The following is a 25,535-nucleotide window of genomic DNA, read 5'->3' as shown; positions in this document are numbered from 1 at the left end:
AACTCTTTTACTTTATCTCATTATTTCAGTTTAAATGGTCTGATGTGTTACTTTAATGAGCTGGTGAATATCTGATAAATATTCTCTGTGACACTGTGGAGCAGATCTACACAGAGCAGTCTGTGAAAATAGACACCAGAATATCCTTCACATGAATCACATGAAGGTCATTCACATGAATTCACTTAGAAATCAGACATTTTATTCCATCACTTGAACGCATCATGTTTATTTTATTGATTTAAACCATTTCTTCAGTTTCAGACTGTTTTTATTCACATGACCAAACAGCTAATCACACATTTTACCCACATACAGAAAACAAGTTTTTATCATTTTAAATATGATGTTTTTATTTTTGTGACAGGAACAACTCAGATCATCACAAACACTATTGACAGGAAGTCAACATGTTTCCTGCTCAGTGAACCATAGGTCACATTACATCATTTATTTATTTGTTTCTGCTCTCTGATTGGCTGCTGACTATAGTCCTGTTCCAGTGAGGTTTCCTCCGATTGGCCTGATTTCATGTGGTCGAGTCTCCGCTGTGATGTAATCACTGTGAACACCTGGACAGTCCAAACTCTGCATCGTCAAAGGTCGACCTGCACATCAGTCTGACATCATAGTGTTTGTTGGTGATGATGATGTTGGAGGATGAAGACCAGGTCTGGATCTGTCTGGAGGATCAGTGATGATGATGGAGGATGATGATGATGGAGGATGAAGCAGAGAGAGTCTCCTGGTGTAGACTCCCTGTCTTCCATGTAAACTCTCCGATCTTGAAGAAGACTCACAGTGATGACTGAAAGCTCTGGTGTTGTAGGAGGAGTCATCCAGAGAGTAAACAGGTCGACTGGAGCTCACCTGTTCACAGAGGGCAGATTACACCTGTTCACAGAGGACAGATTACACCTGTTCAAAGATGACTGATTACACCTGTTCACAGAGGACAAAGATCACAGATTATACCTGTTCACAGAGATCAAAGACAATAGATTACACCTGTTCACAGAGGAGAAAGTTCAGATTGAGGTTCATCTTTTTTTCTTCGGCTGAGTACACCTGAGCACACCTGGACACAACTGTAGCAGGTTGAGCCTGGTTAAAACATAACTACATTGAAACAGACTATTCACTACTCGCTATGAAGGCTCCACCATCAGAGTCAGAGTGGCGACTCCTGATTCACTGTTCACACTGATGGAACTGGATGTAATCTGGATTAAACAGAAAAATTTATGACTCTACCTGTGAATTAGCTGTAAAGTTGTTATAGTTAGGATCAAATTTGTGGGCTGTAATATCATGTGTCCCACTGTACCTGAAAGCATCCTCTTTCTTGAGTGTATTTGACACATATGTAAACATCAGCATGTGTTGGTCTTCATCCAGATCCATCCTTGATCCAGGTCTCTGATCCAGGACTATCAAACCCCCTAAAGTACTCCAGATCCATACTGACTTTCACAGCAGCTGTGTCTTCGTTTTCTGTCTGATATTACATGAGACTCTAGATTTTTTACCTGGACAGGTTCACCTGAGTTTCTCAAACCTGCAGGTCACATGTGTTTGGTCACACTTTATTTTAGGACAGATGCTAAAAGATTAAAATAAATATCAGTCAGACGAATCACAACTGTTTTAAATCTACCATCAACACACAATATAGCAGATTATCAAAGTTCTATTTACACAGAAACACTGATGTGAATGTAAACACCTCCAATGATGTAACACAAACACATGACAGGAAGTCCACATTGACTATCACTACATCAAGTTAGTGAAGAGCAGCTTTAAACTCACCATGTGAAAACACAGTAAACGCTACAGAGACAAGACAGGAAACGATATATAGACCAGAGGTCATATAACCAGAATATAAACAGTGCATATAATCTGAATATGAACTGTTTATATAATCTGAATATTATACATTGAACATAACTATTTAACACTTTAAAATACCACACATTAAAAAAAGAATTGAAAATGTGACTAAGATATGTGAGCATGATGAGGAAAATGAACGTAAAGTATGTAAAAAATATTGTGTGTGTGTGTGTGTGTGTGTGTGTATATATATATATATATATATATATATATATGTATGTGTGTAAAGAAGAATTGTACTGTTGTGGTTGGTTGAGATAAGATATTATATTTATATATTATTTTTTATATACAGACAGAAACTAATGATCATTTTCATTATAGATTTTCTGCTGATTATTTTCTTGATCCATTTATTGTCATGAGAAATGTCTGCCAGGGGTAGGGTTACAGAAACATCTTCAAATGTTGAAAGGTTTCAGTTTACTACCATTTAAAACTAGGAAATCAAACTGTAATGATCAGTTATTGATCATCAGTTATCAACAGTGTCGCTGGTGAAATAATTCTTACAGATCAAATTTACTGTTGGGTAGCTGAGTATTTATATATTATATATATATAATATATATTTTCTTTTTTTCTTTTTTTAAATATATTTTTTATATATTTTGCCGCGGCTGTGACTCTAAAGCCCCTAGATGCTGTCTACTATTCTGCACCAAGGTTCACTACTGATGATTCTTGCAACACTCACCATTGCGCCCTGTACAAAAAGGTTGGGTGGTCCTCTGTCTCTCAGAGACATGACTTGCATATGTAATGTTCATTTACAAGTCCATTATTGGAAAGCTGCCTTCTAGCTTGATCCACTGGACCACATTACAATTACATGACAATGACTGTCTTACTGTTATATCCCTTGAGTTCATACTGAACTTGGAAGATCTGCTTTTCGCTCTTTTGCACCAACCATTTGGAACTCACTACAAAACACTTTAAAAATTAATGCATTGGTAACTTTTGGTCATTTTAAATCCATAATTTCTAACCTTTTAACTTCTGTTACCTGTTTTAATTGATTTCCTGTATGTTATTTATTAACTGTATTAATGTGTTTGTTTCAATTGATTGTTTCTCTTTTACCTTGTATCTTTTTATTATTTGAATTTGCTCAATGTCATTGTAAATGAGGACCTTAAATAAAGATACATTTTACAGTGCATTATATTTTAAATGTTTGTCATAAAGTGACTGCAGCAGGTTTAATAGTCACAAACATTTCAGTGTTGTAGTGAAAGAGTCATGAAATGGAAATACCTATGTTCAGCAGCTAGTGCAGATGTTTCTCTGAAAATAGCTGCAGCTGAAAATGACGCTATGAGAGTTTTAAAACCAAGTCTTCTTTTTAAAGTTTCAGACATCATCAGGTGTTTTACAGTGTCAATGTTTGAGTTTGTACCACGTTTGGATGTTTTTCCAGAGCAACAGCTGTGTGTTCTTCGGGGTCTCTCTGTAAACGTCGTCTCTTAACGGTTTGAACCAGCAGAAACAGAAGAGCTGATAGAAACATCAACAGGATCATCGCTGCTATTCCTCCTGCCAGTCTGCTGTCCACATCTCCAAACATCTGCTGCTCAGTGAACGCACCACGAGGGACTGCAGAGAGGAGAGAGTTAATGTCAGTGAATGCACCATGAGGGACTGCAGAGAGGAGACAGTCATCATCATCATAGTCATCATCTGAATCATTATTATCTGTCATAACCAGGTTTCAGTCAGAACCAGGTTTGAGCTCATTTAAACACGGTATCACCAGATGTTGTTTGAACACATAAACATCAGAGGTCTGGCTTCAAAACACCTGGATAATCTGATCCAGGTTTGAAGTGTGATACCTGCAGGTCTCTGATAGAGACCAGGATGCTGCTCACATTCACACCTACAGCTAATTTACAGTCAAAATTCACCTGCACGTCTTTATTGTTATTAAATAATAATACAGTCTCACCTGCTTGTCCTCTCTGCAGGACTTCAATGTCCACTGAAGCTGAAACTTCTTCTCCTGATTCTTCATCTCTGGCTACGACCTGCAGGATGTTGAAACATCTGGATTAAACATGATAACAAGGTTTTTATATACTCAGGTTTGTCAGTTTCCTCTCTCCAGTCATAAAGGGGATTCACACTGTGAAGTTTTTGTTTTTAATCTTCAACCTGAATCTCGTGTTGATTCTGCTGTTAGACGTCATCTGACCTGAGAACCAATCATCTGAGAACTAATCAGTCTGAGAACCAATTAGTCTGACCTGAGAACCTGAATGAAAGTCTGCAGGTCTGAACATGAATATGAACATGTATGTAACTGAATATGAACATGTATGTAACTGAATATGAACATGTATGTTACTGAGTATGAACATGTATGTAACATGTATGTAACTGAATATGAACACATATGTAACTGAATAAAGATCATGTATGTAACTGAATAAAGAACATGTATGTAACTGAATATGAACACGTATGTAACTGAATAAAGATCATGTATGTAACTGAATAAAGAACATGTATGTAACTGAATATGAACACATATGTAACTGAATATGAACATGTATGTTACTGAGCATGAACATGTATGTAACATGTATGTAACTGAATATGAACACATATGTAACTGAATAAAGATCATGTATGTAACTGAATATGAACATGTATGTAACTGAATAAAGAACATGTATGTAACTGAATATGAACACGTATGTAACTGAATATGAACATGTATGTTACTGAGCATGAACATGTATGTAACATGTATGTAACTGAATATGAACACATATGTAACTGAATAAAGATCATGTATGTAACTGAATATGAACACATATGTAACTGAATAAAGATCATGTATGTAACTGAATATGAACACATATGTAACTGAATAAAGAACATGTATGTAACTGAATATGAACATGTATGTAACTGAATATGAACACATATGTAACTGAATAAAGAACATGTATGTAACTGAATATGAACATGCATGTAACTGAATATGAACACATATGTAAATGAATATGAACAAGTCTCTAACTGTGATATAAACTAAACTTTACAAAGCTGTCACAGAGGACGTGAGGATCAACTGCTCAGTAATACTAAAGTACATTACAGTCAAAGGTGTACTGCTTGAACCATACTACATTATTGTAGTATATAGTATAACACAGTACCACATGTAGTACCACATGTATACATATACACAGTGTAACATTCTATAGGTAAAAACACCTGTATAACACCAATAATACAGCATTACTGCAGTGTAATACAGTAAAGGTAAACTCACCTGTTGTGTCTGTGAGAGCTAAACTTACCTGTAATACATGTCTGTCAAAGGCGTGCAGCTGGTCCGTCCTGGCAATGAGAACCCCCCTCTGGGTGACTTGGTACAGTCCGGATTGAGGATGGAGGGAGTAGTGGATGTTTGGATTCAGGCCCTGTAATTGGACAGCGGTGATGACTCACCAGGTGTGATACAAGACATAATACAGGTAGTGTTTCAGGTGTTCTTACATCAGAAAAGTCACGGTCTGACACCTGGATCTGTAACACCAGGTTCCCATAGGTGGAGACAATGGAGGCGGGGCTGGAGCTCTGGATGATGAAACCTTTAAAGGTGGTTCTGTTGAAAACTGGAGGGAACATGTTCTCATAGAGAACTCTGACCACAACTGATGCCACACTGTACTTCAGCCTGTCATCCACCTGACACACCTGGACATGAAGGGAGGACAGGTGAGGTGCAGCAGATTTGACACTTTGCTCTGTACTGATTGTTATGAATGTAGCAGTTAACCGGAAGTGGGGTTGTTACCATGATGTTGAGTGTGAAGTTTGGCATCAGTCGTCTGTTGTCCACAGCTCGGGTTAACCTGAGCTCACCTGTCTTTTTGTTGATCACAAACCTGCCCTGATCATCACCTGCTGGATGAAGCACACAAATTATAAACTAATTAACCTTCTGTCCTCTGGTGCCGTCACTGAGTTCAACTCTGACCTGACAGGATGCTGTAAATCAGAGGTGTGTCGATTCCTCTGTCTCCATCCTCTGCTCTGATTGGACCAGGAGAAAACTCAAGAACAAGATCCTAAAACACACAAGCAGATAGACCTGTACACACAAAATTATAATTCATAAACATACTGCACACAGCACACACAAACGGATGTCAAACAAACAAATAAATAACCTACTGTCTATACAACAAATAAGAAATGTATCCTAAAGATGTGGGATAATTTCTACATCTTGTCTGTCACCTCCACAAATTACCTGTTGTTCCAGGTATTAACCACCTGTCCCTTTTTGGGTATTTACCTGGTGTTTCTGTGTGATGTTGGTGGTGTATGTGGGGTTCATACAGACAGGTACACCTGGTGAGACAGGTGTACAGGGCAGGAAGCGAGGATACTGGTCATCTCCATCCTCAATGTTCACAGTTAAAACAGTGGACGTGTTGAACTTCTGCACAGTGTTTGACTCCTGTTTCACATCATCACACAGCAAAACACACAAAAATGTTTTATTAGTTATTTTAACAACAAATTAATTTTATTTTATATATATATATATGAAGCCAAACATTTTTGTTTTCAGTATAAAGTTTGAGTATTATTCTACCTGCAGGTCTGTTTTCAGTCCAGACCAAGTGGCAACCCACCGTGATGTCACCCATTGGTTTGCGAATTGCTGTTTTGAATTCATTTTCCATAAGTCGAGGTAAACTTTATTACGAAGTGTTAAAGTACTTTTAATAGTTAATAGTTAAAAGGAACTGCTCTTGATTGACAAGCCAAAATGTGTTAATCATACGTTAGCCACACCCCAATGCACACCATACTTTATCATCTATTTTAAATTAAATGGGACTATAATTTAAAAAATGAACATCATGTTGTATTGAAGAAGACTTGAAACTAGCTATTAAGACCATAAACTCGTTTACTGGGGTCATAAACCAAGTGAGAAGTAGGGCCATTTTCTCATAGACTTCCATACAATCAGACTTCTTTTTGCAACCAGTGGTGTCGCCCCCTAATGGTCATTCGATAAAATGCAGGTTTAAGGCACTTCTGCATTGGCTTCATTTTCCGGAGCCAGAGTCGACATCCATTTTTATATACAGTCTATGGTCCAGACCCTGGTATCCAGACCTGCAGGTCTAGTTTGATACTTTACTTTGTTTGATGACATCATAATTAGGGTTACCCCAGGTTGTCCTGTGCTGGTGCATCCCCTGGTCCTCATGAATCATTAAAAACTATGAGTGTTACCTGGGCCCAGATGATGAGCTCCAGGTGAGTTCTGGTCTCGTAGTCCAGAGGTTTGTTGAGAACTATTTTTCCACTGTTTGGTAGATCGATCCTGAAGAACCAGGCATCACACTGCAGGTAACATGTAAGAGGACAGGTGTGTTCAATCATAAAGACATGTTCGGGACATGGACTGAAGTATGTGGACAGGTCTGATCTTACTGATGATTGATCGATGATGTAACTGATCATGTCTCCATCTGCATCAACTGCCTTGACAGTGAAAACCACAGAGTTCACTGCTGTCAGCTGCACAGACAGAAAACAGACATTATAATTCTCATGTTAATCACAACACTGAGTCAGTATCATTACATGACAATATTAACATGACAAGATTAATCAGCAGACACATGATCCAACCAGGTGTCCTGACTCAGTCTGTTCCTGTCATTTCTAACTAAAACGGCAGCAAAGACTCAGACCAAAATATAAAACAGTGAAATTTATGAAATAATATAAATGAATATCTCTTTCCCACCACTGCAGCACAGACCCTGTGACATCACAGCCTTCTCCTTTGGTGATTGGTCAGCAGAGTGGAGGCAAGAAAGTAGATGGGGGATTTAGGTTTTCACTCACTGCCATGTTTTACCTCACTGATGGTGAACGGCTGAATCGTTTCCTGCAGGAAGTTTGGTCTGTTGTCGTTTTCATTCACAATCTCCACCAGGATCCTGAACTGACTCTGAGGAGACACAGTCATTTACTGCTGAGAACACAGATATACTCAATGACATGACTGTAGTGGTTAGACAGGTGACACACCTGTATGACATCATCCTCATAACAGGTGAGCTCTGCTATCAGCACTGATCCCTGAACCTGAGAGACACACACATCACATGAAGGTGTAGTTTCAGGTGAGGTGTTTTTAAAGGTGTAGTTTCAGGTAAAAGGTGTGTTCGGCCTACAGGTGTACCTCTCTGTCAAGGACTCTGGAGAGTGAGGTGTTGAGTCTGATGGTTCGACCTTCTAAGTAGAACCAGCTGGCGTTGTCTCCGGTCAGACACAGCCTGACGGCGTTGGCTCCTGGATCTCCTCTGATGGTGATGTTGGAGATAAACTGACCCATCGGACTGTTCTCTTTGACTGACGCAAAGATGTCCGACCCGCCCAGACACAGACTGGCTGAGGATCAGACAGAGGAAGATGCTGGACATCAGACCTGTTTGTTAATTCAGACTGAGGCAGTGATTATCAATCAGTTTGTAAAAGTAGATATCAAATATCTGTTCTGATTGATAATGATGTTGATCACTTTGATCGGACAATTGTGATTTAATCATCATTTGACCAGTTTTAGATTTAAATTAAACCTTGTTTTCAATGACAAAAACAAAATGAGACAAAAACTAATTAATCAATTAGTAATTTGATATCTTTTCAAATCAATAGGTTTGTTTTATATCAGAGTGAAGTCTTTGTCTTTGTGTTGGACAGAAGTGGGAAACAGCTGTGAAAGTCACAGGTAAACAAACAGGAACTCATGCGTTCTTTGTTCTTCTTCATTGTCTTGGTTCCTGGTTCCAATTTTAAGAACCTGACCCCTTCCTCTCTGACTTCATGCACTCACCTGTAACAACATGATAAGACAACCTGAGAGTCACCTCCCACAGCAGCAGTCTGCAGGGTGTCAGCATCTTCCTCCACCTACTCCACCTGAACAACAAACAATAAACCAGTTTAACCAGCTGAACAACAAACAAACAACAGCTTAAACCAGCTGAATGTGTAATGGTCTGGTCTTTAGACCTCTCAGAGGTTTGTTCACTGGTATGAGATTTATCCTCTGAGCTGCTGTTTCAGTCTGAACCTTGTTTCACTTCATGATTCATAAAAGCTCTGAGCTGTTTTTCTGCCTGATTCATGTTCACGTTTTAAGTCTGTTAAATCCACAGACTCAACTTTATTCACAATTCAATCCTTGCTTCAAGTGTCTTTGTGCTGATTTTTTGGTGTATTTGAAAGACTTAATTCTACACACTGGTTCATACACAAATAAACAATAAATAATTAAGTTATTCCTTTATGTTTGGACCATTCCTTTGAGAAAAAAAGTCAGACTGAAGCTGAGGTGAACATTTGATAAAGTAAATAAAGTGGTCAGTGTCGTCCTGAGGTCAAAGACAACTGACCTCAGATCAGAGTCACAGGAACAACCAAACAAATCTGAGCCAGTTTATTCATCAGGACGTGACCAAACTGAAAATCAGCAACAACAGAGAACAAAGGGTGGGGGGGGGGTTACCTCCCAATCCTTGGTGGAAACTATGTCAGGTGAGTTGCTGCAATGTCACATGCAGTGAGTGATGTCATGAAGATGTGAGTGATGTCATGGTTAATGATGCAGCTGTGTGAGGATTAAACTGTTAATTTATATTAACACACACCAGGAGGAGAGCTGGTGTCCCACCTCTCTCTCACACACACACACACACACACAGACAGACACACACACACACACACACACACACACTCGTCTCTTCATCAGAGCACAGAGGAAAATGGAGGTCATGTCATTTATCCACAGGAGTTGACAGATGATTGGCTGATGTGCTCCCTGACATCCTGAGGTTCATACAGGTGAAACAGTAAGTCTCAGGCCACAGGTGTTTGTTTTCTGCTGACATCATCGAGTCCAGCAGTGTTGAGATCCACCCCCTCTCTTTATAGACGGCCCCCTGTGGCTAGAGGAGCCACATGTTGAGCCACGCTTGACACCATGATAGTGTTTAGCTGTGTTCTGACATGAACTGTCCCTTTGTGTGTTTGGTTTGTTCTTCACTAATAAACTAAGCAGTTAATGAACTAACAACAAACCTCCAGAGATCCACTGTGAAATAATCATCTCACCATCCCCCTTATTGATCATGTGTTGAGCAGAATACTGATTCTTTATATTATTGTAGTTTTAACACTGCAGAGTTTAATGATTGTCATTTTATTAATTATAATTGCTATCAGTGAGTGAGACCTCAGACTCACACAGTTCAATACAATGACCCTCCCATCAATCACTCAATAGATACATAATCAATAGATAAACACAACTTCATCATTTATATTTCAAAGTCTGAGTGATGTGACCATGAATGAAAACAGCTGATTAAACTTGTTTCTGTGATTTTGTCCACAGCAGCAGGTGGATTTAAATCTCAGTCTCCACAGTGTGAGGATTTATTGTGGGATTAATATCAGGACTGTTGCAGTGGGTTAGAGTCAGGGTTCAGGTTTATTCTGAATCATGAAACGTCTCCACAGCCTCTGTACATGTTGGTCTACCTGCAGCTCAGGTAAACTTCAGTTCTTATCTAAATTCTTCACCAGCATTTCATCTCTGAACAAATGCAACTGCACCAGACGACACTGATCTGTTGTCAACACATCATTGTAAAGACAGTTCCTCCATGTTTCCTGTCTGAAAACGTTGTGATTGTCTCAGCTTCAACAACAGCCACAGATCAATAACAGAAGGATCAATAGTATTATTATTACTTTCGTCTCAGACTCATTTCAGATGAACACAAACACATACATGTACATATTATTATCTCTGGTACACTCACCTCTCTCTCCTGCTGGTCTACAGACAGTTGGTGTCTCTCGCCCTCTGTCTGCTCAGGCCTCCTGATCTCAGCTTCATGTTGTCACAGTTTTCATGTCTTCATACCTTCATGTTTTCATGTTTCAGCAGCAGAGTCTCGGTTTATTGTTTGGAGAAAACAGAGAGCAGCCTGTCAGTGTGTGTGTGTGTGTGTGTGTGTGTGTGTGTGTGTGTGTGAGAGAGAGAGAGAGAGAGAGAGAGAGAGAGAGAGAGAGAGAGAGAGAGAGCATTAGCAGAGGGCTTACAGAGCATTAATGAGCAGGATAAGTAGGACAACAAGCTGCAGAGTCTGAACCAACAGGCCTATTAGCCTGCTAGTCTGTTATCCTGTTAGCCTGTTAGCTTCTTGGCCTGTTAGCCTGTTAGCCTGTTAGCTTCTTGGCCTGTTAGCCTGTTAGTCTGTTAGCCTGTTAGCTTCTTAGACTGTAAGTCTGTTAACCTGTTAGCTTCTTGGCCTGTTAGCCTGTTAGCTTCTTAGCCTGTTAGCCTGTTAGTCTGTTAGCCTGTTAGCCACTTAGTGCTAAAGCTAATGAGTCAGAGGAAGTGTTTACTGAGGTATAATGAACTAATACTTCAGCAGTATTATCAGTAACGTGCACTACAGTATCCTCAGTACTAATACTTCAGTAGTACTATCAGTACTAATACTTGAGCAGTATTGTCAGTACTATGACCTTTCTCACACTTCATCCTTTAACCCCTTCAGTTGCAGCTGTATGTCATGGCCCCACCCTGTTTGTCTGACGTGAACGGATTGGTCCATCTCACTGTCAATCAATAGATCAATAATCTGGTCCTGATGAACAAAATGAACCGTCACCTGGTTCTCACCTGGTTTTAACCTGCTTCTCATCTGGTTAATAAAGAGTTCAGTTTATTCAAACTGTTGACAGACATGTTGACCTTTGACCTCTAAAGTCAGTAACACCTGACTGACGGTTATGTTGATTATAGATTAATATATTTATTGACTGATCATCATCAGTCTTTACTGCAGCTGTTCAGACTCATTCTGAAAGTTCAACACATCAATAGAGATCAGTGATCAATAATCACTGATCAGCAAAATAAGTCAGAGCTCAATGTACAACACAATATACTTTATTCGCTGCCTCTTATTAACACACACCTCTATTACACAAGTGTGCAGGCTGCAGCTATGTGTGTGTGTGTGTGTGTATATGTGTGTGTGAACACACTTCAAATAGAAACTGATGTGGATCTGCTGCCAGGATCCAGGTCAGGTTTGTCCTTGTTAAATGTTTCCTGATGAGTGTATGAGATGATCCTGCTGAGACCTGGTCAATCAGCTCTGGCCTGATCGATCAGAGCGGACGTCTGTGATCATTCGGACTCTGAGAGGGAATTAGACTGAAACATTCACCTGAACACGTCAAGGCTGCTGCACTATTCACACTACACAACTTGTTGTGTGGCTTGATGTGTATCATATCCAGACTAAGACTGTCATGAAAACACACAGAAGAGACAAGAAACCACGGGTGATGATTTTATTTTTATGACCTTTACTGAGAAACATTTTTGAACACAAGTCTGCAGATAATAAAAAATAACATGAACCAACACAAACAGCTGTGTCATTAAAGAGTCTGTGATGATCTCCTTCTTTCCCTTCACAGCAGGCAGCTGAGTTTCTTCATCTCACACAGGACCAATAATTATAACAATAATAATAATAATAATAATAATAAACTCATGAGGAATAATAAGAATCACTGAGGATGAACAACCCTAACCTTTCACAACATTAATGTCATATTTTATATAAATCTTTTCAAACTGTAGAGTAATTGAATATTTGGTGGATTTAAAGAAAAGAAAATGAAAATATTCAAGTTTCTAAAATACTAATACAAACATGATACAGGAGACAAATAATTCACACAAACACAAACAGCTGGGACCAGCTCTGAGTCATCATCACTATCATCAGAGTGGAAAGTCTACCTGCTGAACACATTCAGGTGTGAATCCTGTGACACACACTCACCCACCCACCCCCACACCACACACACACACACACACACACTCCTATCTGTGTCTTATTTAAAGGTGAATTTTTCCAGCTCACCTGTTCCAGCTCACCTGCTGTGTTTCAGCTCTGTCTTTGTTCTCTGCTTTAAAAAGCAGAAACTACAGCTCTGTATTCACAAATATCTAACAGTAAAACCTGAGTCTGGAGGAGTCAGAAGTAGAGGAGAGGATCCTGACTCACTGAGACCAAATCACAGAGAATCATAAAGGACTGTGGTCCCCTCACAGCACTGTGACTTTGTAATATTGACACTTGGAGATCTCCAATGTCTGTGAGATGATCTGATCTGTTCACCGAACAGTAAATGTAGTAAACAGTCTCTGTAGAACCCACATCACAGGACACTTCATACAGTTCCCTTCAGATGTTCAGCAGCTCCAGAGAAATAAACCAGCTTCATCAGGTCGACCCGGTGTGATCGGAGCCAGAGATGGAACCATGTAAAAATTATTGAACCATCAGAAGACAAGGACATTTCTGTGAACAGGAAAGAGACCAGGTTCACGTCCAGAGTCCTGTCTTGAACCTGAACCAAGATCAGCTTCCTTCTCTTCCTCTCTGATGGGCGAGTTTAAAGTATTAGCCTGTAATGAATCTTCTGTAGAAACACATCGCTCATGTTTCCTCAGAGGCTGAAAAATATGTCCTGCAGGTGAGTGGAGTCAGTGACAGGTGGACAGGAGCTTCACCCACAAACAGATGTGTCATTGATCTGAAATATTCACCTGAACAACCTTTTACCTGCAGCATGACAAACACAACAGACACATCAGGGATCAATTCAACATGTCTTCTCTTCAACACACCCTCAGTCAGAGAGGTCCTGATGGTTGTTCCAGATGAGAACGTCTGAAAGGTGTTTATGAGCTTTCCCATTCACCGTGGTCTGTAAATAAATAGGAGATAATCCTGTGTCGTCCCTCGGTGGTGGAACAAGTTACTGAAGTTGTTTCAGTAAGCTGCCTCCTCTTCTGTCTCCAAACATCATTGAAGACCTACATCTGCTGTTGGGTGGAGCACATACACCTGTAAACACTGAAGAGTCTGGTTACAACATTTACTTTCTAGTTTCATCATGCAAAAACTCATTTCTGAAATCTTTTTTTTTTTTTATTGAATGACAGAGACTGGGAAGTCTGAGCTACATTGCATCACCTTCACTTCACGGATATAAAAACTACCAACAACACTCTCCTCTTTAATACACATATTTCTGTTTGTCTTCAACACAAACTCTGATGGAAACATTCAGAGATGTTTTTCTATATCATTTTTTCTTTAGACAAACTTCATGCTCTCAGCTTCAGTCACAAAAATGCTCATCAAGACTTTTCTGCAAAAACAATAAAAATTACAAAAATCAGTCAACAGATCTATGAAACCTGCGCATTTAAAAACCACATCACAGTCAAAACATTCAAGTAACAAAGAACATTTATAATTCACAAATTCACACATTTTATGCCTCTGGGCTGTGACTTGTACTGTAATCTGACTACTGCTGCTTTCTTAATAACTGACGGATGATTACAACCTTCAAAATAATATGATAAAAAAGAGACAATCAGAGTCTTTCAGTCCAACTGAGATCTAAACTTAGGCTTTGGTCAGTCTTCCACCATTTGGGGACAAACAGTGTGCAGGACAGGTCTTTGAATGTTTGGAGAGTTTTTAAAAATCATTTGGCTCTGAAGACAAGACAATAAAAGCATCTGAAACTCGGTCTGAGGATGTCTGAGATTCAGTCTGAAGAGAGTCAGTCTGCTTAGGATAGTCTGAGAGATTCAGTAGACATTTTGAGGATATCTGAGGTACAATCTGAAGAAACCTAATCTGAGGATAGTCTGAGGACATCTTAAAATCAGTCTGAAGAGCCTCAGTCTGAGGACAGTCTGAGGATGTCTGAGATTCAGTCTGAGAACAGTCCGGAAATAGTCTGACGACAGTCTGAGGACATCTGAGACTCTGAGGACATCTAAGATTCAGTTTCAGAACCAATTTCCACAATTGCAGCTTCATGTCCGACAGCAGAGCAACTTGTGAAAGACATTCCTGAACTCGGCGTTGAAGGCAGTGTAGATGATTGGATTGACAGCACTATTGACGTAGCCGAGCCACGTTACCACGGAGATGAGGGTGGGACCAATGTCACATGACTGACACAACACCTTGGTGACATGGACGACGAAAAAAGGTGTCCAACAGGCCAGAAACACCCCTGACACACAAAGAGGGAGAGGCAGTTAGAGGGACAGACGGTCGTATTTGCTCTGCTACATCAGTTTGTCTCAAAGTTTATAAAGACAACTTTAGAGACATTTTAGCGGTCACACATGGCTTGAGTTGTGGAGGAGTTGTGTACATACAAGACAGTATCATCTGCATAGAAATATGTATTATCAGTCTGTGTTGATGTAATAATTACAACTGTGACAATTTACATACAAATATGAAAAACTTCTAACATTAAAATAAGTTTATAGGAAGGTTGGACCCATGACTTCAGTATTTCCAGAGTCTTGGTCCTGTTCATCCCAACTGTACGACAGTATCACCTACATATTATTTACTCATACATGCATGTTCTGTATCTGTTTGGTCTGAGGTTTCTTTGAAGCTTGACCACATGAGTTAAATACTAAAAGTAAATCCATTAAAAAAAGATTAATCTTACATACATTACAGCAGCAGCTCAGACAGTAAAGTGGTTTCCAAGGAGATAGAAGCAGTTTCTATTTTTACCCAGAGGATCACAACTTTACTCTCAGTTACAGTTAAATGTGACAGTTTGAGTAGAGACCCAATGTCCAGCTGGAAGAGAAGAACACCTCATTCAACAAGAATAAATACATCAGACAGCAGAGTTTGTTCTGGAGGTGCAGCCTAGCTATCACTGCATCATTATTCATATTTATCATATACAGTCATATTCTTCTTCTTCAGTCATTTTATTAACCCTGGTAGTGCTGACAGAAATTGATTGTGTGTAATGATTTTGCACTAAATAATGTGTAACACTCCTGTTTCTGCTTTAATTTGAATCTAAATGATCATTTATACAGTTTGTAAAACTGTTTTAAATCAGAATCAGAAATACTTTATAATTATAAAGCACCAGCCATGAACCACAGTGTCCATGGTGTAGGTCCTGCTGGTAGTCTTTGTTTCTGTCAGTCAGCTCTCTGACAAAGGTACACCCAAAATACTTACACTCCCTGTCAGACCTGGTTCTGGATGTGGTTTTGCTTGTGGTTGTGGTACTCACCGACAACGACCGGCAGGACCTTCATGGCTTTGCGCTCCCTCCCACTTACTCTGCTGCTCTTGCTGTTTCTTCGTCCTCTCTTCACAGCATTGCTGTTCTTCATCAGGCCATTCTCCCTGCTGAATCCCTCCCTCCTCTCTGTGGGCTCCCCATCTGACATGCTGTCCATCTGCGTAGTCACTGGGTCGCTCTCTGCCAGCACCATCACTCCATCCAGCTGCTCCTCCATCACTGGGGTCATCGTCATGGAGATGATGGAGGGAGAGGTGGGGCTAAGGCCAGTTGGCGTAGAATACACCTCCTTCTCTAGTCTACCAGTTGTTGTAGCTTTAGCCCCTCGTAGAGCTGAGCCAAGATGTAAAGAGAGAGCTGGACGACCAGCTCGACCCACCTGAGATCGACTTCGACTGCTCCACCGGCGCAGACCTCGAAACATCCAATAATACAAGAAGAGCATGACGGGACAAGGCACAAAGAAGGAGCAGACTGACGAGTACACCACAAAACGGTCATCCTCCAGTTTGCACACACTCGGATTGCGACCTGGCACCTGGTTCAGACCAAAGATGACTGGACTGGCCACGCCCAGAGACAGAACCCAGGTGGCTGTGATAAGCACTAGCTGACGGACACTGAACTGGTTCCTGTTGTACTTCAGAGGAACCACCACAGCGATATACCTGTAATACAATACAGACAGGTGAGACCATCACCACCATGTACCTGTAATTTAATAGAGACAGATGAGACCACTGCTGCCATGTACCTGTAATTCAATACAGAAAGGTGAGACCACAAGTTACCTGAAAGAAAATAGACAGACATATCACAGGTGGGGATGAGGACTCCAGCAGGACTAAAACTGTTAACAACTGAACACAATGTCAAAATCACTGAGTTTACCTGTAACACAAACCTGTGCCCATATTTATATTGAACTTTAACGACAGTCCTGTGTGTGTCTGAGGCTGTTGAACTACTTATTGTTACATTAAGTTCATGTGTGTTAAACAAACACATGAAGTGACACCAACTGGTAGAAACTGTTGAGACCAGTGCGCAGTGTCTGTCTCAAATGTGCCAGTTGTTTTACTTTAGCCCCAGATATTCTGATCCAGCTGCTTAACATGTGAGGTCTGTGTGATTGCCCCAGTTTGTGTATGAATACGATCAATTAACTGATATTTATTTTTGGAGGAAACTTATACCTTGCTCTTTGACTCAAATGTGATGTGATTTGAGTTGTATTGATTTTATATGGATGACTGTAGTTTGATCTTCCATCATATGTGGTGATGAGCTGGTTGTTTGTTTGTTTGTTTTTCAGATAAACAGATTGAACAGATTTTATACGGTGAAGATTCTTCCACAGTTTATATGTACAGGAGATTCATGTTTCATCATTGTAGTCTAAGTTTGACTCACCATTTCATTACATTTCCTCAACACTTTGAAAACTGTCAGTCGCCTCCATTCACAGCTGTCATCCATAAACAGTGTTATCCCTGCTCTATAAAATTTCATGGGTTATATTTATATATTCACAGTCTAAATACAAACATGACCTCCAGAGATTTAACACTTCTCTGTGAAGATTAACCATGCTGCTGAAAGAAGGTTAAAACACATTTAATTAGTTTATTTTTATTTCAATAAATTCTTTTTACTTCTCTTCACTGTAAGAAAGACAACTGTCCCATAAAAGTGATCTTTCAAGGAAGAAATATTTAAAGTCTTGTGACACAGTCAGGTCAAACTTGAAGTTGTGTAGTTTGAAAATCTTAATTAGCTCTGCTGCCACTTTGCTGCCAGTTGAGGCTGTTACATGTTGTATAATGGAGGTCGTCAAACTGATGAGTAGGACTCAAAAGATAATTTATACACATGATGAGGAATATTTCAGATTATCTCAATTGCTCTTGCTGTAACATGTGAGTTAATCAGCAGTGACTGAAACTGAAGTTGACCTATAAAACACAGTCACATTTTAAGACAGGTAGACTTACCTGTCTACACTGATGGCACAAAGGTTGAGGATGGAGGCAGTGCACAGCATCACATCCATAGTCATCAGAGCATCACAGACGTAGGTGCTCAATGTCCAGATACCCCCCAGAAACTAAACAGTACACAGACACAAAATGATAATAAAGTGTCCTCACAATAAAGGTGTTAATTAGTGTTTGTCCTCATAAAACATCCGTCATACTGGTTCTCACAAACACAGACATCTTCATTGACCTTTAAGTTATATTACTAACTGTTACACATTTAAATGTCTAAAAACAACCAGACCTCTGTTCTACATGTTGTTGAGTTGTGTTCTTACATCAACACAAATGCTTCCATCAATTCAAAAAGAGAAATCTGTGATTTCAGTACTGGTAACTGTCCGTTTCATTGGTTGGCTGTCAATGATGTCAATAAAAATTGAAAAAACAAAAACAAGCATTGTGGTTGCTACCTGGGTTGTTTTCAACTATATATTTTAACCAGATTAGGCATTTTAGTCATCAGACATCTGGATTTAAGTTATCAGAGAAAACAGGCAAATGGCATCACTCATGGACGTCCATGCATCAACTTTGAGATGTCCTGTGTCCACAAAGAATGCTAATGAATCACTGAAAAAGTGAAACCACTTTATTCATTGTTTCTTCCTGGTCAGACTCCCTGATCAATTTGTCTTGGAGAGGAGGACTTCTCTGTGGATAATTCAGCTGCCTGTAAAAACACCCTGAACCTATGGTTCATAAGTTATCAAAGAAACAAAGGTAAGGAGTCTCAGTTTCCAGCCACTCAGAAACCCCCTGTCCATTTTACAGCGCTGGTGAATCACTGAATTGAAATGTAAGCAGTTACAATCACCGGGTCATTTTTTTGTGGAGAGGAGGCGATGGCAGTACTTCGTAAACATGTCCTCACTATGTTGTATAATGTCATACTGGTCCTCATAAACACTAACCTCTGAGTATACGTATAGTGGCAGTACCAGCACTGCCAGCAGTAAATCAGCCACCGCCAAGCTGATGATGAAGTAGTTGGTGGCAGTTTTCAGGGATCGCTCAGTGAGCACGCTCAGACACACCAGGATGTTCCCCAGAATGATGACCAAGATCAGTGGGATGCCGAGGATCAGGGCCAGGTAGTTGTAGTCCTTCAGGTGTGTCTCACCTGAAGGGCTGCCAGGTGTCACACTGTCCATGATGGAGGCCCTGAACACAGCTGCTGGACTGAACTCAACATCTGGACACAACACAGTTGACTGTCAGTGTGTTTATTGTGTTTAATAGATTCAGAGTGTTTATGATGTGTACTGGTCTCACCTTGCTGTTACCTGTCCCAGGTGTTGGATCAGTACTCTGTGTGCATCGTGCTCAGTACTTTGACAACAGACTGAGTTTGTGTTCATCAGACTGGCTGTTTTCTTCTCTGTGACTGTAAATAACAAAAAGGAAACTTTAGTTTATTTTGACATCATTCACTCCGTCAAACTCCCTCTACAGCACCACACGTGGATTAATCCACTGCTGAAAATAGTCCCCAACAAATGAACTATTTCTTCCTGTTGGTCGAACTGCTTTGGCAAGCTGTTTGAGGAAATGATTTTGCCTTTTTGAAAAAACTAATGAAAGATTTTAAAGGTTTGCATCCTGCAGGTTACAGTCCAAACACCTGTCAGGTGAACTGAAGACTTTCACTTGTCTGTACCTGCCTGCCTGTCTGAATATAAACTGATGATAGAAATAAACAGAGAGGACATCTTGAGTTTTTTAACTGACATGAATGCAGACAAAACCCAGGTGCTGATGTCTGCTCTATGTGTGTTCATGGTTAGATCAGGATGGAGGCTTTCTCATCTCTCAGTGTGGAGACTGATCAATCTATCACAGCTGTCATGATGATAATGATAAATGGCTGAATCATAATGATTGTAGACAAGCTTCAGCTCTCACACACACACACACACAAACACATACACATTACTGTCATACATTACTGCTGTTGTGTGTAGATGTTAATAACAGTCTGATGAGTTTCTGTTTGTGGTTCATACTGAGCCCGCTGCGCTCTTATTTTGGTGGTTATATAAGGAAGTTGAGCAGGTTGTATTAAATGTCAGCAGTATTGTTTGGTGAAGTGTCTCCTCTCAGAGTGAATCAGATCACAGATTAGCTCTCAGCCTGTGATGCTGCTCTCCAACAGCTTCACTGTTACCATGACACCCAGAGAGGATGATGAGGACCAACAGATAAAAATACACACCACTTTAACATACTGTATGTACACAACCTGATTCAAAATATATAAAATATACACAATCTACTTCAACAGCTTCACTGTTACCATGACACCCAGGACCATCTGTTTGGTCAGGTTTGTTTTGCTCATTAAAACAAGAAGAGTTGGACCTGAGACCTGATCTGCTCGTTAGAAACACCTCGTCAATAACAACCAGAATCACTGTCATGTTTGATGATGTCAGCGTCATCAGTGTTTATCAGTGAGATCCACAAAAGTCTGTCCAATAATATGTCCAAACACAGACCCAAAGACCAGCTGAACACAAAACAGAAGACCAGCTGAACAGAAACCTGGAGACCAGCTGAACACAGACCTGGACACAAACCTGAAGACCAGCTGAACACAGACCTGCAGACCTGAAGACCAGCTGACACACTTGTCAATGTAGATGCACTTATGCTTTCAAAGCAGGAGGTGTGAGTATGGAAGTACACAAATTGAGACAAAACAATTGTCAAGATTCAAGATTCCTTTATTGTTGTTGGACAGATTACAACAAAAATTCAGATGGTGCATTTACACATAACAAACAGCAATTGATCATGTGCCATCATTTACTGTTACGTATCAACATGGCTGAGGGTAGATAATGAAATTCACATCACATGGACCCGCACGCACCATCATGTCAGTCAGTCAGTGAGTCTTTGTTCGTAACCTCCACAAATCTGTCATTGTTTAGAAAAACAATCTGATGTGAAAACAAGTTTACATTTGAAATCAATGTTATCTTTTCAGATTTTGCACAAAAATGTGTTCACACTTTTGTTATCTGTTACCATGGTAACCCACCTGTGTGACAGGTGTAGTGACATCTCAACATGCTAATTAAACAGGACCATCACACAGGTGTCTGTTGTGGTGAGGCTCTGTTCAGACTCTGACAGACTGTGGTGGTTTTTGAGGAGGTGATGATGATCATGTGTTGAAGAACAGGACTGTCATGGATCAGGTCCAGACTGTGGAGGAGCTTCACTCCTGTCATCTCTAAAATAACAGACCTCATGTTTTCAGGATGCTCAGAGAAAAGGAGAAGGTGGACATTAAATCACTCTGAGTTCAGAAACCACTAACCGGCATGTGATTTCTATGAGTAATCAGAGCGTGCCCCTGACAGGAGGAGGAGCCTCACAGGGCTGTATTCTGGGCTGTTTGAGACATGGAGTAATTCTTTGTATTGTAATGTAGTGGAGTTTAGTTTACTGTGGTTTATTTAGTGTGATTGTTGTTGCTCTCTGCAGTGTTGTTAATGTCAGGGAATGATTGTGGTTACTTTATAAAAAAGCAAACACTAATTGTTGGTGTGTGATGGGATGAAATTCTATGACCTTCACACTGTCACAGCTCCTCAGGAGTGTGTTTCATATTGGTCTAAACCTAACCCAAGTGAAGCAGCTTGTTTCTGATATGGTTCATAGTTGTTGTTTTATGTCTTGCAGCAGATTGAACGTCTCACACAGATGTGGTAACAGATGTTTTCTCTTTATCTGCCTGCTAAGTGCTGGATTCAAGCTGATGGTGGCTCAGCAGCTGGTGAACATATTGTGTTTAAGAGCCACAGTTACATCTCATGCTGGAGGTGTCTGACAACACAAATAGAAAATATGTAAATGCACTATATCATTGCTTCCTGTGTTGGTTCTGAACACTGGATCTAAATCATGGACATCATTCCTACACACATGGTTCAGAGATTCAACGTCAAACCTGTCATCTCCAGACTGACCTGGTGTCTGGACGGACATCCATGGGGCTGCTGGACCCAACAGACCCACCAGCTACAAGGCAGCACAGAGGGGTGGGTGTGTGTTCAATCTGCCTGCAGATGAATTCTGGACCTTGGTGACTGCCCTCAGGCCACAAAGACATTTATTGATCTTTGTCTTAGAAGACATTAACACATTTCTCCAACACAAACACAACCAAATCTGCTTAACTGAAAAAAATGTCACACAATGTTCTGCAGAAAGACACAAAGATGTGACAACGTGAGGATGTTTTACTCCTCCTAAACTTGATTCCTCAAAACCTTCCTGCCACATATTTTAGAGTCAGAACTGAAAATTGAAACAAAAGAGGATGAGAGGGATGAGATCAGGAAGTCTCAGTGAGGCAGCTAATGAGTCTCTTATCAACATCTGAACCTACCTCAAAACAAGGTGAGAACTCACCTGACTCCCCCTTAGAAGGTAAAACTGGAAGATGAAGATGATTCCAACATGATGCAGAAACAGTTTTAACTCAAGTTAAATCAATGAATCAGCATCAGTTTGTATGAGTGTTCGGGGTCTGATTCATCAAACTCATCAGTCACTGAGTGTGTGTGTGTGTGTGTGTGTGTGTGTGTGTGTGTGTGTGTGTGTGTGTGTGTGTGCGTGTGCGTGCGCGTGTGTGTGTGCATGTGTGGGTGTATGTGTGTGTGTGTGTGTGTGTGTGAGACTTTGTGATGAGGACACAGTGTGAATAACTGAACAATGAGCCTTTTACTTTTACTCAACACCTACAGACATCCTCTAACTACAGGATAATTTATTTAATTCTACCTTTAATCACTTCACAAACACACACACACACACAGTATGACCCAGCAGCAGCTGAACAGACACATAAAACCCAATGGTTCAAAGTGAATCAGTAGTTCAGCAAACTCTCAGTGTGATGTCTCTGCAGAAACTAACGATATGAATCTGTTAAATATCTACTAGAACATAAACTGGTTCAAACTGAGCCTTAGTGGAGATGATTCAGATTAGTGAAGATCAAACAGCTGTAACATGTTGAACAATGAGGTGAGGATGATGATGATGAGGTTAGTCATGCCATTCATTGCTCTTTTATCTTTGTGTAATACTTTCAGTCAGTGGATGTTTGTGTTTGTATTTTAAAAGCAGCTGCATGTTGTTGTTGGTTCAACTGTGTCACATCTGAAGAAGAAACTTTTATCAGGTTCAGGAGGGAAACGAACGAACTCTGGGTCTCAGCTGAGAAACTTGATCATCAGTGTGAAGACCAAGAGAACATGTGACATCACACAAACAAGAACATGTGACATCATAGAAAACAAACCTGAGTTCATTGTTTTGTCACAATGAAGAAAAACAGGACAAAGATTCAAACTCACAGTTTAAAGCTGAGTGAAACCTTGTGTCTGCTCCTCCTGCTCCTCCTGCTCCTTCTCCTTCAGTCAACTCAGTTTTATATAATCATCACTCGATCCTCACAATAATCTCTGTACAAATGCAATCATCCAATTTCTCCTGCTCCTTCATCAGCGCCTCCTCCTCTGTTTCTCCTCCTGTTTTTTCACTCCTGTGTCTCTGCTTCTTTTTCTCTTTCTCTCCTCGTTTCTCCTCTTCTTCACCTTTTTGTGTTTCTCCTCTGCACTCTCCTCCTCCTGTTTCTCTGTTTTTCCTTCTCCTCACCTGCTCACAGAAACTTTTTTTTTTCTGGTCTATAAAAAGATTCAGCATCCAAACCCATCTCCACCTCCCTACACTTCCCTCTCTCTTTCTCCCAGTATCAGTCTGCCTGGTTCTCTCCTCTCTCTCACTGGTTATTGCTGCGCTCTGATTGGCTGATAGTACTGATGCAGAAACCCTCCTCTCTCTCTCTCTTCCATCTCATCTGGTATTTTTATTTTTTATTTTTGCTCTGATCATGTTCCTCTTCTTCTGTGGTGTTTCGACCTGATGATTCTTTCCTGTTGCTGCTGAATATTAAAGTCAGGTGTGTAATAAACAGATACATGATCTTATGAATCCAAACCCTGAAGGATATTAAAAAGAAAAGAGTTCCATCTGACAGTGAACATAACATCAAAGTTTGTTCTAGAGCAAACAAGATGTCATTAATTCAACTCAGACAGAAACATTTCTGTTTGTGGGACGCAGGAGGGGACATGAAAAAAACTTAAGTTTAAAAAAAAGATGAACTTTTATGAGATCTCGCAAAACTTTTTAATTAATTTAATTTATTACATTTATCTGTCCAGACTACTGCAGCTAGCTGCTAATGAATTCAACCTTTGTGTCAACAGTGTTTTCTTCAGAGGTCTCTCACTTATGTGAAAACTGTGTCTACAGCACAAACACTGATTTAATGTCTTTATATTTGAAATATAAAACTCTATGAACTGTTCTCTGTCTGTGTGTATGTGTGTGTGTTTGTTATATTTTTGTTGTTACTGTGATTCCTGACTCATACAGAAATAAAGTGACTTACATGAAAACTTTTGCAAGATCTTGCAAAAGTTCATCTTTTTTCAAACTTAATTTTTTTTCTCCACGTTCTCTTCGGGCTCAGTATCTGTTCAATTTTACAAGAAACATTTTTATTATTAATACTGAATTTTACTAGAAACAGTTGTAAGCACTGAAAACCAGTCTGAGCATTTCCTGCTGCCATTAATTAGGAGCATCACATCAGGCTCATTCCACCTTAAGCAGAACCTTTACACCTCATACCTGTAATACCTGCAGTAGAGATTTACCTACAGGCCTAAACTCAGTGTTTACATTTAACCCATGATGTCTTTTCATGAACCCACCATCCTCTGCTACATCATGAGTGGCATGTAAACAACAGGGCGACAACTGGCCAAAAATGGGCCGAGAACAGGCCGACAGCAAGCTGACAACAGAAAAACAACTGATGGCACGGGTTGCCAGATAAAAAATACAAAAAAGTTGTCCAACTTTAAAAATGTCAAGTGTCTGCGTCATGTGACTTCATGGAAACAGCAGTGACCCTCAGGATTGATTTAAAAATCTGAACCATAAAGTTGTTTTTGGACTGAAAGTTGCTGTAGCTGTTGATCCAGTGAGCTGTCGTGTTGTTGTGTAACATGTTATTGTTGCTGCTTCAGTCCTTCACTCTGAGCTGAGCTTCATAATGAACCTGAGAGATGAGTCTGAACGCTCCACATGTTAATGAGCTCTGCGTCATTAGCATTTGTGAGAGGAAGCAGCAGAAATGTTCTTTTATCCTCATTCATGATGCTGCTACTGGACGTATGTTTCATACATTATTCATCACATATGGACGATTTAAACACATTTGCACTGAGACAGACATATCAAACTGTTTTTATT

At 40.0% G+C, this 25,535-nt stretch overlaps 2 protein-coding genes across 7 annotated transcripts; both read right to left on the bottom strand.

The window, feature by feature from the left end:
• Positions 1-213: 213 nt before the first annotated feature.
• cdhr5-rs (cadherin-related family member 5, related sequence) lies at positions 214-11,188 on the bottom strand. Of its 5 annotated transcripts, none has more exons than XM_071502533.1 (16): positions 10,782-11,164; positions 8,789-8,874; positions 8,135-8,343; positions 7,981-8,037; positions 7,808-7,900; positions 7,375-7,461; positions 7,174-7,284; positions 6,218-6,382; positions 5,897-5,987; positions 5,714-5,823; positions 5,413-5,613; positions 5,214-5,336; positions 3,851-3,929; positions 3,302-3,498; positions 1,813-1,833; positions 214-870 (listed from the first exon to the last, which is right to left on the bottom strand). In XM_071502533.1, the coding sequence occupies exons 2-16, from the start codon at positions 8,853-8,855 to the stop codon at positions 616-618; spliced, it is 1,866 nt and encodes a 621-aa protein (XP_071358634.1). In that variant the 5' UTR covers positions 8,856-8,874; positions 10,782-11,164; the 3' UTR covers positions 214-615. The 5 variants fall into 5 exon arrangements, with proteins under 5 accessions (XP_071358634.1, XP_071358635.1, XP_071358637.1 ...); XM_071502534.1 differs by having other exon boundaries at positions 5,714-5,820; positions 10,782-11,161; XM_071502536.1 differs by lacking the exon at positions 7,981-8,037 and having other exon boundaries at positions 10,782-11,166.
• A 1,127-nt stretch (positions 11,189-12,315) lies between these two features.
• drd4-rs (dopamine receptor D4 related sequence) lies at positions 12,316-23,988 on the bottom strand. Of its 2 annotated transcripts, none has more exons than XM_071502538.1 (6): positions 23,567-23,988; positions 19,467-19,578; positions 19,106-19,386; positions 18,147-18,259; positions 16,141-16,820; positions 12,316-15,093 (listed from the first exon to the last, which is right to left on the bottom strand). In XM_071502538.1, the coding sequence occupies exons 3-6, from the start codon at positions 19,343-19,345 to the stop codon at positions 14,891-14,893; spliced, it is 1,236 nt and encodes a 411-aa protein (XP_071358639.1). In that variant the 5' UTR covers positions 19,346-19,386; positions 19,467-19,578; positions 23,567-23,988; the 3' UTR covers positions 12,316-14,890. The 2 variants fall into 2 exon arrangements, with proteins under 2 accessions (XP_071358639.1, XP_071358640.1); XM_071502539.1 differs by lacking the exon at positions 23,567-23,988 and adding an exon at positions 21,004-23,560.
• Between the last annotated feature and the right edge of the window lie 1,547 nt (positions 23,989-25,535).

This window comes from Trachinotus anak, unplaced genomic scaffold (assembly GCF_046630095.1).
Source record: "Trachinotus anak isolate AG129_WGS33_773 ecotype Australia unplaced genomic scaffold, CSIRO_AGI_Tana_v1 ptg000018l, whole genome shotgun sequence".
Classification (NCBI taxonomy): domain Eukaryota; kingdom Metazoa; phylum Chordata; class Actinopteri; order Carangiformes; family Carangidae; genus Trachinotus; species Trachinotus anak.
The sequence above is the reverse complement of the archived record's forward strand: the minus strand, read 5'-3'. Positions and strand labels throughout refer to the sequence as shown.

Excerpts from the sequence above, each read along its gene's own strand:
- cdhr5-rs (XM_071502533.1), bottom strand. The coding sequence starts at position 8,855 with ATGCTGACACCCTGCAGACTGCTGCTGTGGGAGGTGACTCTCAGGTTG. Across the intron at positions 5,614-5,713 it reads ACTTCACACTCAACATCATG|GTGTGTCAGGTGGATGACAG; the intron begins GTAACAACCCCA and ends CTTCATGTCCAG. Across the intron at positions 3,930-5,213 it reads TTGACAGACATGTATTACAG|GTCGTAGCCAGAGATGAAGA; the intron begins GTAAGTTTAGCT and ends AACATCCTGCAG.
- drd4-rs (XM_071502538.1), bottom strand. The coding sequence starts at position 19,345 with ATGGACAGTGTGACACCTGGCAGCCCTTCAGGTGAGACACACCTGAAG. Across the intron at positions 18,260-19,105 it reads CACTATACGTATACTCAGAG|TTTCTGGGGGGTATCTGGAC; the intron begins GTTAGTGTTTAT and ends TGTACTGTTTAG. Across the intron at positions 16,821-18,146 it reads TGTGCCATCAGTGTAGACAG|GTATATCGCTGTGGTGGTTC; the intron begins GTAAGTCTACCT and ends ATTGTATTACAG.